Genomic DNA, 16,005 nt, shown 5'->3' on the forward strand with positions numbered 1-16,005 from the left:
CAGTTTTGGTCTCCAGTGCTTAAACGGGACATTATTGAATTAGAGAGGGTCCAGAGAAGGGCAACTAAGCTGGTAAAGGGTATGGAAAGTCTCAGTTATGAAGAAAGACGCTTTCTTAAGAGGCGCTTAAGAGGTGACATGATAACTATGTATAAATATATAAGGGGATCATATAATAACTTCTCTAATGCTTTATTTACCAGTAGGTCCTTCCAACGGACACGAGGGCACCCACTCCGTTTAGAAGAAGGGAGGTTCCGTTTAAATATTCAGAAAGGATTTTTTACTGTGAGAGCTGTGAAGTTGTGGAATTCCCTGCCTGAATCACTTGTGCTGGCTGATACATTATATAGCTTTAAGAAGGGGTTGGATGGCTTCTTAGCAAGTGAGGGAATACAGGGTTATGGGAGATAGCTCTTAGTACAAGTTGATCCAGGGACTGGTCCGATTGCCATCTTGGAGTCAGGAATGAATTTTTCCCCCTCTGCAGCAAATTAGAGAGGCTTCAGATGGGGTTTTTTGCCTTCCTCTGGATAATCTAGAAGTTAGGCAGGTTATATATAGGCATTATGGTTGAATGTGATGGACGTACGTCTTTTTTCAACCTAACTTACTATGTTACTATGATACCACAGACTGAGGACATACAAATTCTTGAATCTGAGGAGGTACAGCTATGCACAATGGATGTTGCAAGTTTGTATACTTGTATCCCATGTGATTAAGGTTTGGAAAGTGTATTTAACCATCTTGCTAATAAACATATGGGTGATCCCCAGATTGTATCATTTATTTGCTCTCTGTAAAGGACAAGTCGACCCAAAATATCATTTTTTTGGGTAATAAAGGAAAGCAATTCAAAACAACTTAGCAATATACATTCATTACACATTTGCAATGTTTTTTTTACTTATTTGTATATATAATTGCTATTAGAAGTATTGTTTGCCAATCCTTTTTTACTCTCTGCCCTGGTGGCTCTGGCCTTTGAAACAATATAACACAAGGCAGCAGACTGACAGACCTCCCTTGCTGGAGGAGACTTAACTTTGCAACCTTGTTTAAAGAGTAACAACCAGGAGTTCAGCAAATGCTGCTTTCAATAGCAATTACATTTACAATAACTTTTAAAGCACTAAAAATTTTCAGTAAAGTCACATTGGAATTGCTTAGATTATGTTTTCTTTTTTAACGCAAAAAAATATTTTTGGGGTTGTCCTTTAACAGATTGTATTAACACACAACTATCTCCGCTTTGATACCAAATTCTATTTCCAAAAGCAAAGGGACCAGTAGGGGTGCTAATACGGCACTAGCCTATGCAAATATATTTATGTATGACCTTGAAGAAAAGGCTTTTATGCAGAACTCAATGTTTTCACAATTTATCCACTGGTATAATCGTTTTGTGGATCATATATTCTTTGGATGGCGTGGTCCCCTGAGTAAGCTTACTCAGTTTCATGAAAACATTAATAAGGTACATCCCACTATTATGTTTTTTTACCTAAGGATGCATCACCTATAAAATACCTAGATGTGTCAGTGTATCCTGAGGGTATTAGACTGTCAACCATGTTATTTAGAAAACTGGTTGAAAGGAATAGCATGTCACTACACGACAACTTTCACCCCCCAGGTACAAAAGCTAGCTTAGCTAAAAGCCAGATGATGAGGTGTAAATGAATTCCTCTGATACAAGGGTACACAAACAAATAAGTGGGAAGGTTTTGGATACATTTAGGACTCGAGGCTATCCCGATAAGGTATTACTTACGCCAAGAGTGCGATGGATCATATCACATGTGATAAGTTAAGATGTAATAAGAAAGAATCTTATAGTAACAGAATCCCTTTTGTTACTACATTTGATTGTCAGTTCAAGGAGGTACACAAGGTTGTTAGGAAAAATTTGGCCTTTCATATTAAATAATCCCTCCACCTCGGAAATATTTACTGAATGTCCTTTATTTGCTTATCACTGGGTTAAGAACTTAGGCGATTACTTAATTCACTGTGATCTTAAAGGGGTTGTTCACCTTTGAGTTAACTTTTAGGGGTATATTTATCATGCTGTGTGGAGTAGAGCATTACCGGGGATGTTGCCCAGGGCAACCAATCAGCAATTAGATTTCAACAGTTAGAAAATCAAAGCAAAGCATCTGATTGGCTGCTATGAGCAACATCACCGGTGATGTTTAACATACTAAAAGTTATCTTTTAGTGACAATCCTATAGCTTGTGATAATGATGGGTTGCGATACCTCAAGTCTATACTATACTTTTGATGTTAATTTTGTGCTATAAATGATTTTCATGTGTAGATTCCACAAAAGGGACTTTACGGATGATTTTCCCTCAATCATGGACTATATATTGAACTCAATTATGTTTAGAGTTCATTGCACTTTCATCCTATTCCACTAGGTGTCACTAAACCAATGGGTATATAAATGGGTGGGATCTCTATGGCTGGTTATCACTTGAGGAAGGGCATATTGTCCTGACACGTTTGATCATAACCTGTGTGTCCAGAACACCGGAATAAAATTATCCCATCATGGATCTACAGGTATCTTTGTTTTCACTTATGATTTAATGTACAACAGAACCATTGAGTTTGGAGCTTAATGGTATTAAACAGGCTTGGATTTTGACACCCTCTGCTTTCCCATCTGGAGGGGACAATAATATTACCTTCAGTTTTGGCTCCACACTTCTGGCTTTCAGTTCACATGACTATCCTCTGATCACAATATGATTTTGTGTCACAAATATGTAATTTGTGTAGGTATTTTTTTTACACCATTTGTTTTGGAAAGTTTATGAGAAATAGGCTTTTATTTAGGCAGCACTGAGCTCTAACAACCCTCCAAACCATTAATCTCCAATGCTGCAAGCATGATCTGGACAATTTTTTTCCTTGTAGGAATGATTCCGAAAATAAATTGCCAAATTTGCAATGATCTATAACCATGTTAATAAGTAGGTAAAGATTGTCTGTCACTTGTAGATCAGCCTCTCTGTATGACTTGATGGATATGATGGGTAGACTGTGCAAAATAAAAATTATTTCCAATAAAGTTAGTTAGGCAAAAATGTAATCTATAAAGTCTGGAGTGAGTGGATGTCTAACATAATAGCCAGACCACTGCTTTCAGCTCTCTAACCTTTAGTTAGTAGCGACTTGAGGGGGGCCCACATTGGACATAACTGTTCGCTTGGTTTGCTTTTGATTCATAGCACGCAGGTCAGATTCAAAAGCAAACAGTTATGTCCCACATGGCCCCCCTCCTCAAGCCGTAAAGGAGGAAGTAGTGTTCTGGCTATGATGTATTATTAGATTACATTTTTGCCTAACTATATTGAAAATATTTTTTTATTTTGAGTATTCTATCTATTTTAACAAGTTTCATTTTTACACTGAACTGTTAAGCTTAGTCCTACAAATTTACCTTTGCTATTATTTAGTATCTTTTGTACCATACCAAGTATTTTTAAATTAAGGAGAATTGTGGGAAAGAAGTTATATTTTAATGGAATAACAACTCTTACTCACTTAGTTTAAAAAAATGTAGAAAGTGTGATTTAAAACCCCAATAAACACCTTAAAGGGTATTCCATGAAAATAAAACACCCTGTTGCTGGCTTTTGGTTAGAGGAAAGTCAAAAGTAAATGTGATCAAGTTTAACTTGTTTGAATAAATAGGACATGTTATAGGTTAAGGGAAGATGATGGTTGGTATTTGATTCAGTGTGAAATAATACATCAGTAAGCACACTTAGCTGGTGGTAACCCTGAGATAAAAGATTTATTAGCGAGAGGTAATCAGGAAATACTGAATTGTACAAAAAAAATAAAGAAACCAGAAATGTAGTTGCAAATTCTTCTCTAAACCATCAGTCCTTGTCCTCTAGACCAGCTGCTGGACGGGCCATCATTCTAAGCCTTGTGCTTAATCTATATATTTCAGCTGATAATATTGATTTCTGCAAAGCTAAAAGGTTTAAAAGATCTCATGACAGTAAATAAGAAGCCTTAATCGTAACTTAAATTTAGAGAAAACAGTCACCTTCCCTACACCAGCTTCTCCATATTCTCTGAAGCAGTTTCTGTGCTTTCTACTATATCCAGCTGTGGGATGTCCTCTGGCCAGATTGCTGAAAGTAACCACTGAAAGCAGCCCCTAAATTGAAACAAGCTGCAAGGTCTTTATATTCACAACAATGTTGTGGCGTGCTACTCAGATTTCCATTCCACAAATCGTGAGCAGAGTCAAAAATCTGTGGATCTAGATCGGCCAGCTCTCGATATGGAAAAAAATAAGAAGCAGGCTAGGTAGACTCCAAACCTAAGATGTCCTTTCTGGCGCAATAGGGCATGATAATTCTCTATGTTATACAACAATGCAGAGTTCCCATATTCATCTTTTTTAGGGACATCATAATTTTTTGTTTTCTATGCACAAAAGTCTTCTAGTTTCTCCAAATTAATTCTGCATTCAGTACAGCTTACAATTAAGGTTTGAAAGACTGCAGATCATTGCTCCATTCCCCCTCCATTTTAGCATGGCTGATGATGGAGGATGCAAGTGCAGGGTGGCCACTGTTTGGGTGATGCGTTGCTCCCATTATTACTCCTTTCACTAAAAGTCAGAAGGAGGCTTCAGCAGTCCAAGCCTTCCCACTGCATAGTTTGTGAGACTGTAAGACAGGGCTTTTGGTAAGAGGCATCTCAGTCTCCACCCTACTCACTTTCTCTGTGGGGTGTCTTTGGGGCAAACCTGGGGGGGGGCAGTGTGGGGTGTCTCGGAGGAGATATTGGGTTTTTGGGATGGATGGAGACACAGACATCTCTGCCCCTGCTTGGTGACCCCTGCACAGTGGGGTCTGGCGAGAGGCTTGGGGGGTTCTGTACAATATGATACAGGCAGGGGGTTCTAAAAAAACTTTCAGGTGGGGAGTTTGGGCTCCAGTCGGAGAGAAGCTTCATATAGACCTTCTTCATCTAGCACTGTTGAAGAATCCAGGAGATACTGTGTCACCTGCAATGAAAATAATTGTATTTAAAACCAGAAAGCATACAGCTTATACCTCTTAGTTTTATATATAAAATTAAAGGGGTGGTTTACCTTCAGTTTAACTTTTAGTATGTTAAAGAATGGCTTTTCCTTAGCAAATTGGTCTTCATTTTTTAATACTTAGTTTTTGATTTATTTGCCTTCCACTTCTGACTCTTTCCAGCTTTTAAATGGGGCTCACTGACTATGGCAGCTAAAAAACTGTAACTCTGTGATTCAACAATTGTATTCTTATTATTACTTTTTATTACCTATCTTCCTATTTAGACCCCCCTTTATTCAACCAGATAGCTACTACAATTCCAAACAATTCCAGAGCTGCTGAACAAAAAGCTCATGATTACAAAAACGCAAATAATAAAAAATTAACAGCACTCTATACATCATACTAAAAGTTGATTTAAAGGTGAACAACACCTTTAAGATTTTATTAAGAAGCAAGTAATGGATATGAATAGTGACCAATTGTTTCTGCTGAGGTCATACTCAGTAGTATGTTTTTCACTATCACTACTCCAAACCAAATTCAGGACTAGTCACCATTACTGAACCATCATACAAATCCTACTAATGAATTTATTGCACTAACCAAACAACGGTTACTACTCCTAAGTGGCTGCTACACAATGTATATAAAATAAGAAGCAATGTGGCTGTACAGTGGGATCAGTACTAGTATAGGTGGTCTCACAGTAGTACCTTGGGCTGATGTTCAATCTTGTATGAAGTCTGCTGAAACTGCCGAATCTCTCGAATAATGTGTGAAATCTGCAACACACACCGATAATTCATGCACATGCATACACACAAATATAGGTAGTGATGAGTCAGAAAAGCAGTAGAGAAACCAATACATTGGCTTTAGAAACTCTATAGTTTCTTGAGCTACTTTTTCATTTTTGTTGACTGATTTATCATCTTACATTATTGCACACTGCTGATCTAATTGTAAAAATACATTTTATATTTACAATATAAAGCTAAAAATCTAACAATGGGATAGTTTACTAATCCCAAGTCATTATTAGGGAAATGACACATGAGGGGATTGCTTTCCTAGCAGCGATAATGTAAATTGGCGGAGGCAAAACAAATGTGTTGCTTTGGCTTTCCAAAGTTGTCTGAAGTTGCCTTACAAGGAAATTTAGGGTTACTTTGGAGAGCCGTAGTGATGCATATATGTTCCTACTGGTGATTTACATTGTCGCAGTTAGGAAAGCATTTAGAGGACATCAGTCATCGCCGCTAAAGGAGATTAATTGCAGGGAGATCTTCTCATGTGTTATTGCCCTTAGGATGAAAACCCCTGTTAGCATTTACAGCTATTAGTCTGCAGGGAAACAAAACAAATAATTCATCAGTATATGACCATTTCAGTTTAGTCTGTCATGTCATAAAATGCAGATCTGTGCACTGAGTGGGGCGGCTGCTGTGTCTGGGCATTGTCAAATTCTGTATTTTAAGGCAGTATATTGGCATAAGATGAGCTAACTTAAAACTGGTTATACTTTATTTACCTGGATCGCATTATATGAACACCGCTGAGGCACAAGTGTTTACATACAGCACGTTTCTACAAATAATTGTATTTTGCTCACCATCCTCATCTTAGAGAAGTTGACCAGTCCGTCTTCTGTGTAATTTGGGGTCCCTTCCTCTATAAAAGCCAGATCTGTTAGGTACATGCCCAGATAAGGGACACATGGTGGGTCACAACTGGAGATAGAAGAAAATCAATTAATAGAAATAAAGGAAAAGAACTTGTGGGACACATTAAATGGTAAGCAATAAGAGATAAATAGATCTTGAGTATCATTATCAAACTGCAGACTTTTGAATTTTATTTAAGTCTAGGGGTTTAGTCTGCCTGTTCCACCCTGACTTTCATTCCTTCAGTCACATATTTTTACTCACCAGATTGTTTTTTACAATATGGGGCATGCATGTGGGCAGCTCATGTGCATCCAAATGCAGAGCCTTACTTGTGTGTAAAAGAGGTGCAAGGAATGAGTGCCTGTATGTGAAAGGCACCCGCTTACATCTGTTTAAGGCAGGCATTAAGACAATGGAGTGTATGGTGCATGTAGGGGTTGCACTAGGCAGAGTAATAGTGCCCAATTCCAATAACTTGAGCACCAATGTTGACAAGACAATATATTAATTTCACAGGTGTGGCAGGGAGGACAGTCTCACTGATCAGTGCTCTCACTAAGTTTAAACAGATGTTTGGGATATATTTATCACAATGCGTAAAAAGTGGAGTAAGACATTACCTGTGATGTTGTTCATAGCAGCCAATAGATGCTTTGCTACTGTTGAAATCTGATTACTTATTGGATGCCTTGGGCAACATTACTGGTAATGCTTCACTCCACTTTTTACACAGCATGATAAATATACCCCTTAGTCTTAGTTACTATGTGAGGAAAATGGAAATTGATCAGGCTGGATGGTCAGACACACTCACCAAGGGCCACATAAAACAGCCAGGTGGGCCGGATTTGGCCCCCGGGCCTTGTGTTTGACATATATGAAGTAAAATCTAAAATCAGGGAAATGCAGTATGTATTGGTTGGGACCACAAAAAAATCAGTATAAAATGAGCGAAAACTTAAAATCAGGGTATTTAAAATTGAGGTTTTACTGTATTTTTACTTTTTTTAACAATAATATTAGTAGCTCCAAATAATAAGTATTTGTAATTCATGAAAAGTTAGGCATATATTGGCACTATTGTCAAGGTCGGACTAGGGGGTGCAGGGCCCACCGGGGCTGCCGCCCCAGGGGCCCCCACCGGCCGTGTCCCCCCACCCCCTAGGGGCCCCCCTTAGCCCCCACAGGGGCCCCTGCTGTTCCTTCCTTAACTCCCTTGCAGGGGCCCCCACCCGTCCTCCCCTGAGTGCGCGTTAAAAGTTTAAAGCATCAGGGGAGGAACAAAGTCGGCCGGGGGAGCACTGGCAAAGGTCTGGTCTGGGCCGTCTGGGCCCACTAGGGCCGGGGCCCACCGGGTTTATTCCCAGTGTCCTGGCATCCCAGTCCGACCCTGACTATTGTTACATAATGTCTGTTACTTTTGTAACCAACTGTTTGACAAATACTACTGGGCTTCAAATGCATCCACAGTCTTGCATCAGATGATACAATAGACAGTTGATAAATATATACTGATCTGCAGAGGCTAATTTATTGGTATTAAAGCATAAAATAAATACTCACTTCTTTAGAGCTTCCCTAAGATTCTTGAATCGTCCTTCTGAAGACACCAGCTTTTGTAACCGGTCAATTAACGTCTTTGTCTGAAAGAAAAATTACTTACGTAAGGAAAAATAGTGATGGCTTGAAAGATATATAGGAAGAGGGACAAAAGCAAACCATACTTTTTTTTACCATGATTTAATTAATAGACATTAAAATTTTCTTCTCGATTAATAGAACATATTTAAGACAATTACAAGGACCTTGAACAAAAATTGGGTCTTGAAACTGGTTCTGAGATTTTCAGTCCCATCTGAAAATGCCAGGTGCCTTATACACTGTAAGGCAAGATGAAAAGTTGTAGCTAGCCAGCACCTGCTTGGAAACCTTGATCCAAGTCCTCTTGAGACGGTATATTGCACTGCGGTTTAGGGATGATGTAATCTCCAAAACAGCATTGTAATTATGGAGACAGCGACAAATATCAGCTACGGCAACCCACTTTTCTATGGTACATCCACGCTGTGCTGGCTCTTCCCCTCGCAGAATCTCAGTGGCAATCAAATTACTCATCTAAAACAAGAGGCATGGTAATATTATGTAATTGTAGTGCCACTAACAACCCTGCTTGCATTTCTTTCACAATATAAAGTTGTATCACTTACAAGGTTGAAGTGCTTGCTAGTGTTCATTATGTAAGGTGTCCGTTCATTCTTGTCATTTTTCATCCAACCTTGACCAAAGAATTCTCTATAGGGTGATGTTAAGTGAAAGGGAAACACACAATTAAGGGATGATGACCCATAAAAACAAACACAACAAAAATGTGTAGAAATTGGCAAAGTGCAATCTTTCAATGAAAAGAGGAGGGCAGCATTATGTGACTATGCTAGTTTCGTTCATTTAGAACTGGAACAAATGTGGGCAGATAAAGGCTGAGTTTTGTGCTTGGGACAGATGGATAGTGGGAGTGTGATGCCGGGGTGTACTGATGGTTCCTTTTGGCTGGGTTTAGGTGGGGGAAGTAGGAGGAAGCTGCGAAATGCTAGTACTTAAAACCAGGATTAATTCAAATAGGAAATATCTCTGTCATTCAAACATCTCATATTGCAACATCTCATTATCTTCCATTAAGGAATAGTAACACCTTGTCAATATAGAAGGTTGGTAGTGCAAACCTTTCAGGCAGTATTACATTTTCAAAATACACAATTACAAGAGGTTATGTATGGAAGGGAAAATTGTGTTCTGGCAGCCTACTGTCATATTCAGTCACTATTCTTTCATTCTGTCAAGGAGTGGAACCTACGTTTAGCTGAGTAGCTAGCAGGTATTTAGCAACAACAGTCTCAATTTGAGCCCTATAGGGGAAAGTATGGTGTAGGGTCAGGGCAGTGCTTACTGCAGCGCTATCTGTTATCAGATATATACAGCATACACTTGTGGAGGCCGATTTATCACTTCAGATTGTTTATATTACGTTGTGAAATACATAATAGATGTGTGATAAAGCAGACTATACATATATAGAATCTATTATACAGAATGGTTGGGACCTGAATATTTCTGGATAAAGGATCTTTCTGTAATTTCGATCACCATACCTTCTAAAGTCTTCTAAAAAGAAAACATTACATTTACCAATTAATTGGATTGTTTTGCCACCAATATGGATTCATGTAGCTTCGTTACCGTCAAGTACAAGCTACTGTGCTATTATTACAGAGAAAAGGGAATTATGTTCTAAAGTTATTTGCTTTAAATGGACTGTATGGAAGATGGACTTTTCATAATTTAGAACTTTCTGAAGTTTCTGGATAAGGATAGAACAAAAACTGTGGGACTGTGTTAACCTGTGGCAAAAAGAAAAAAAAAACAAATACAAAAGTATTGTAGAAGTCACACTATGTGACCTGACTGAATCCAGATCCCTGGACTATTTACAACCCACCCTATTTACTTTTAATATCTCTACAAGTTAACTCTATTTATTTGTAACTTCCTATTTTAATGCCCATGAACACTTTTCAATGATCTACCAGTATATATGCTGTGACATTCCATTTGCATTTTTGCCTGATGAAGGGCCTGAAATCTTGCAATATAAGTATTACTATTGTATCTGTTTGTTTTTTTATCTGGATAAGGATAGGGGATAATAGTATTCTGGTTCTAGAAGGATAGGGGATTATATTGTTCTGAATGACACAGTACATAATACAGTGACAGACTGCAGAGGGCAGTGTTGGTAGGGATATGACTCACTCATAAGGGATTTTTTTGAAGATGAGGTGATCCAATAATGTGAGTTGCTCTGCAATCTCCAATGCAGACAGGGATTCAAAGAGTTCCATTGGACCATCCAATACCTGTGCATTACAGACAAATGGCAATATAATATAAGTATGGAAACATTCTATCCATTAAAACATGCATATTCCATATGATTTCTGCTCTTTCACAACCAGTCTTCCCCCACATTACCTTGTTTGCATCTGCTTTCCTCTCTCTTACAAAACATTATACAGATCTCATTCATTACATTACGTAGTTCTCTTTTTCTTATTATATTTCTTAGCTTATATCCTTCTATATTTAACTTTTTTCTTAATCTCACATCCCCACATCCTTTTTTTTCCTCAAATTTTTAATTGGGCAGGACTCACCATATTCTCAATTTCTTCCAGAGTAACCTGACTGTCTCCGGGATCCTCCTGGGTCAATGTGCTATAGACACAGAGGGCAACAGATACACAGCAATGTTCAGTTTATGTACTGTTATTTATATCAGTGTATGCCAATTACTTTGCATGCATTAATGGGTTTCTCTATTAATATCAGCATGTGCTCCACATGTGTTTGTTTGTGTATGTTGCTGTGTTAGGGCCTTGTTAAATAATGTTTTCTAGTGCTTCTGTCTTAATGATCACATACAATATTCCTCTCCCCACCCCCTTCCCACTGACCAGCTGTGGTTGTGTATTAGTTGGGTTACATTCTAACAACAACCTCCTCTCTTCTCTGGGCATACACCTCCTGTTTGTTTATCTGTAAAAGCCTGTTTATATGCACATGGCTGTCTCACCGAATGATATTGGCTGCTGCCTTCCGCTCTTGAGCCAGCAACTCAGGGTTGTGGATAACCTCCTCCAGGAAACAAATCACCTTTGTCTTTAGCTGCAGATTGGTCTCAAAATCCTTTAACAATACATAATAAAAAATTGCCATGTTTAGCAAACATTAATGGGTAAATGAATGGCGTCTTCTGCGTAACTGATTTATATAGACTGCACAGACATGTACAGATTAAAGCAATTAATATGGACTGAGAATGATATGCATTAGGGTTACACAACTCCTATATATATTGCATAATTAAGTGCAAAGATTTAGCCAGTTAACATGGACTACATCATTATATGCCCAGATTAATACCATTAATATGGATAAAGTAATTATATTCACAGATTTACACAATTAATATAGATGGCATAATTATCCGCTGAGACTTACACATGCCGTACAGTGGGTCTTGATGCTGAAACCCATAAAGTTTAACAAGTGCAATTCACAGTCAGAATAAGTACGCAGACAGTATGGTTTCTTAGAAATATTTCGTAAGTCACAGTAATGTAGTAGTAGTAGGCATTCACATTCTACTATTTACAGTTAACTGTTTGTCATGAAATACAGTCTTATATAAATGAGAGGTATATGAAGATGCTAATTTAGATTGCACAAATTAAGGTACAGCATATTTTCGTTATAGACATAAGGATTAATCAGGAAGGACCTCCAAGTTCGCATCCAATCAATTTCCCCAGGCATCCTCGGGCTTCATAAGTCATAGGCAAATTCTTTAATGATGGTTTAGGCTGTTAGAAGATGCCTTGGTGGGTAATGAATGGGAAAGAGGTCTATAAACACCATGTTTGGTTTAGTAAAGACAGAGATGTTTTTAGGGTACCTGTGCATGTTTGGACACCCAGTGTCTCAGTACATTCAGCACTCGGTTCGTTGCTGCTCTCCTGATTACAAATTCTTTGTCTCCGTTTCTTTGATCTGAGGGGAACCCTGTTGGAAATATGCAAACACCATCAACCATTGGGCACTAACATCTGCTGTTTCCTTTTCTCTTCCACTTCCATGTATACTACTTCCTTCAACACTTCTTAAATTACTTCCTGCTTGGTCTACACATTGCATACATTATTTTATATATAATCTGTAGGTGTGAAATGTGCCACTTTGCCTAGAGTGTGTTTGAAATCCATTAATATCTGCAAATGAAATGGCTTTATTATATATATATATATGTATTCTTATATATATTCTCAGAAACTGAGAGGGTAGAGATTAGGCAGCTTTGACAGGCAGAAAGGCAGTAGAGTCCCAAGAATGTAACTGCAGGACCTCGAAGTGGCAACTCTAGTGGGCTCTGGACACCCCAGTCCAACATGGCTGCCATTGTACCCTGGGATGTCAGTGTGTCGCTTGCAGCAAGCTAGTGTCACTTGGCAGCACATTAAGCAAGCCTTAACCCTTTCAGCTACTTTCTAGCAGTAAATTCCAATGATAAACATACATAAAACCCTTTTTTTTGTTGATTGACATTTAATACCCTCTAAACACCCATTTTTTTCCAAGCACCTTACCTGCAGTGGCTAAAGACATGCGTCTGTAGGTCTCTTTTGTTGGTGTTCCCTCATTGGCTCCAGCTGTTGCTATAGCAAAGGCAGAAGCTGCTGATAGGTTGCTTCGGCTGTTATCATGTTCCCGACAGGCGGTCATCACAATGCCATTATTATATGAAAAGAGTGTGAAATCTATAGTGCAACAATAATGTAATAAGCACCAAGAGTAAAAAATGACATATAACTGTTAACTAGTGCAGTGACACTTGTATTGTATTTCATATTTTTCTTTAAAAATTGCAGAGACTTTGGGTTTATGTTCATAAGAGTCTCACTGACAGAATAGAGATTATTTACAAACATGAGGGCAAAAAGCACAAGTGAAGTTGCCCCTCCAGCAAGCAATCAGCAATTGGTTTTAATCAGTCTTATACCAGTTAGAAAATGAGTGCCTATATCCAGCTGGTTGCTACGGGAAACCAGACTGCCTACAATCTCTATTGTGGGTTCACATATGTTCAGGTTTTGGTGTGTGTAATCAACTATTTGGTATTAAATGGGAATTGAATGAAAGCTTAAGGACTGGTTTGCGTCCATTTTTACTTTTCCCTCCATCTTTAAAGCGGACCTGTCACCCTAAGAAATAAGTCCAAATTATTTTCTATATTGTTAGTTGAGCAAAATAAACTTTACTTACTCTATTTAAATAATATAAATCTTGTTTCTTTCCGTCTTGGAATTACTCAATCAAAGCAAGCAGGCAGGCACCATTTTGCGGACACTGTTATTAAGGCAAGCTTTGTATCATGCCAAAATCTTGTTAATGTGCCAGAATGGGGGACCCGATGCCCATGCCCATGTACTGGATACACAATTAGATGAGGAGGAGGGAGGGGAAAAGTGAGATGTGCAGTGACATCTAGGAAGTGCTGAATGGAAAGCTAAAGTTATTGTCTGCCCCGCCTCTATGCCTAAGGCATAGAGGTGGGGCAAGCAATATTTGATTGACAGCTGGGATTTTTAAATGCCTTTATAATGGGTTTGGATGTGTTAATATAAAAATGAATTTGGGTTTCATGTTTAATTTGAACAGGACTTTTATTTTACAGATTTTTATGTCTGGGTGACAGGTCCACTTTAAGTTTGTCCCAAATTTACAAAGCCACTTCATTTTGGAGAAAATTAAGGGTCAATGGAATTACTACCACTCCAGTGTAAGAAGACTTTCAGGAAAATTACCTTCTCACAAAATTTCTTTGGTGTCAAAGTATTTATTATATAACCTTAACTAATAAAAAACAAAACATTCTTCTATACAATGCAGAAATATGTCAATATGCATTGAGACTGCTGCTGTAAGCTACTGTAGATATATGTATTTGGTGTATTATACGTCACCCTGTTACGCTGTTTGGATACAATATAAAACTACCTGCAGAGTTACGGCCTCGCTGAGATACTGGGGTGGTGGGAGAACGTGTAGGAGAAGTATCTGTTTCAGCCTCGTCACCATCCGTTTGCTCATTGTCCGAATCTCCACGGGTGGAAACTTCAGAGTCTGCAAATTAGAAATGGCAGAATAAGAACCCTTACCCCAGTGTCCCTCTCACCTCTCTTGTTGCTATACCAGGCTTCACTAATATTGTCCATAATATACAATACTGTCGCATAATATCCCTTAATACTGCATGTCTCTTCAAAATACTCACTCTGCCTCTGAGTCCCTGGTTCTTCATCCCTCTCTGCAGGAGGTTCTTCTCCCTCCCCCACCTTACTGGGAAAGCTCCCAGACACATAGAGTTTGTTGATGTCTAAAGTAGTCTTGCTGTATGGTGGAGGGGCAGGACAAGTACTTTGGTATCCATTGGTGGAACACCCAAGAGCAGCAAGGTCAAGTGCTTTTCCTCCCGTTATTATAGGAATGTTGAGGGAGAGTTTGCGTCGGCGGCTTGGTGATGAGGACTTTGTAATGGATAAAGGTGGTGGAGATGAAAACTTGCGAGTGGCTCTGGGAGATTTTGGGGGCTCCCCATATAGAAGTTTGTTATTCTGATTACTAGCAAACAGGAGCTCCAGGGACCTAAGCAGAAAATAAAAACAGTGTGGGAGCAGGCTCAGTCACACAGGACCATGATTGGTAAGCACCGTTATTTGTCATCCTCTGCTTGGGGTAGTCAATAGAGCTCCACAGACTTTCACAAGGTTGGATTGCCATAATGGAATGATTACCAGAATATAAATATTGATGTAAATGGGAAGCCACCTAGAGCTAGAAGTAGAGATCAAAAACACTTTGTATAGACACTGTGGTCTGAGATCTTCTCTGAAACTGATTAGATCAGCTCAGGCTTTGAGCCCTTAACAGGACTAATTAAGGAAACAACATTACTACCTTTTTAAAAATATATTTGATAACTCCATAATTAACCAGAAGTTTTTCTGATTGTGGTCCAGCAGTTGGTTGAGGCATCTTTTTTGCTTGCCTGAATGTATGTTTTTATATATCTGGTAATATCCAAAACTGGTGTTGGTCCCTTAATTTAAATACAATAGTTAATATAATTAAAACTGCTTTATTTTAAATAACTCAATTGCTATTAAGACATAAAGGCCAGCAACGGATTTGTTATCAGGGTGCCTCGCCACAAATCCGGGCCTGATGAAGGCAGCAATTCATACTAATATTTAGCTATAGGGCACATGTTTACATAGCAGATAACAATTTAGCTGTGTAGAATACAATGGATTTGCTTCTTACACAGGAAGATAAACAGTAGTCAAATGCTATTTATGACTCTCTACTATAGAATGAAAATATATCTTATATGAAAAAGGTCTAGGCCAGGGAATAACATAAGTGTAGGTACTGGATTTTGCACGTGTCTAATAGACACATTACATTTTAACCCCTTTAGCTTTAATGAAGGTTTTACTGACATTTTTAGATATGTCTATATTGCTACTGTCTTTGTATCAACTCTGAGAGGCTTTCGACTGTACTGGACTCCCTTAACAAGAATATCCAAGCACAAAGTGGAACGGAGGTGATCTAAACCTGCTGGGTAAGTGTGGTCTGCCGAAATGGAACTCTACAT

At 38.5% G+C, this 16,005-nt stretch overlaps 1 protein-coding gene across 2 annotated transcripts in view; it reads right to left on the bottom strand.

Moving 5' to 3' along the window:
- Positions 1-3,782: 3,782 nt before the first annotated feature.
- The window catches only part of rasgrf1 (Ras protein specific guanine nucleotide releasing factor 1), a 49,675-nt gene continuing 37,452 nt past the window's right edge, over positions 3,783-16,005 (bottom strand). For both annotated transcript variants that reach the window (XM_018092490.2, XM_031899261.1), the window contains 13 exons: positions 14,620-14,990; positions 14,343-14,468; positions 12,932-13,102; positions 12,244-12,350; positions 11,362-11,474; positions 10,943-11,003; positions 10,542-10,645; positions 8,942-9,026; positions 8,652-8,849; positions 8,298-8,377; positions 6,680-6,797; positions 5,781-5,849; positions 3,783-5,045 (listed from right to left, as the gene is read on the bottom strand). In XM_018092490.2, coding sequence (XP_017947979.2) covers positions 4,953-5,045; positions 5,781-5,849; positions 6,680-6,797; positions 8,298-8,377; positions 8,652-8,849; positions 8,942-9,026; positions 10,542-10,645; positions 10,943-11,003; positions 11,362-11,474; positions 12,244-12,350; positions 12,932-13,102; positions 14,343-14,468; positions 14,620-14,990 — 1,696 coding nt within the window. In that variant the 3' untranslated portion in view covers positions 3,783-4,952. The remainder of the gene's footprint in view (positions 5,046-5,780; positions 5,850-6,679; positions 6,798-8,297; positions 8,378-8,651; positions 8,850-8,941; positions 9,027-10,541; positions 10,646-10,942; positions 11,004-11,361; positions 11,475-12,243; positions 12,351-12,931; positions 13,103-14,342; positions 14,469-14,619; positions 14,991-16,005) is intronic.

This window comes from Xenopus tropicalis, chromosome 3, assembly GCF_000004195.4.
Source record: "Xenopus tropicalis strain Nigerian chromosome 3, UCB_Xtro_10.0, whole genome shotgun sequence".
Lineage (NCBI taxonomy): Eukaryota > Metazoa > Chordata > Amphibia > Anura > Pipidae > Xenopus > Xenopus tropicalis.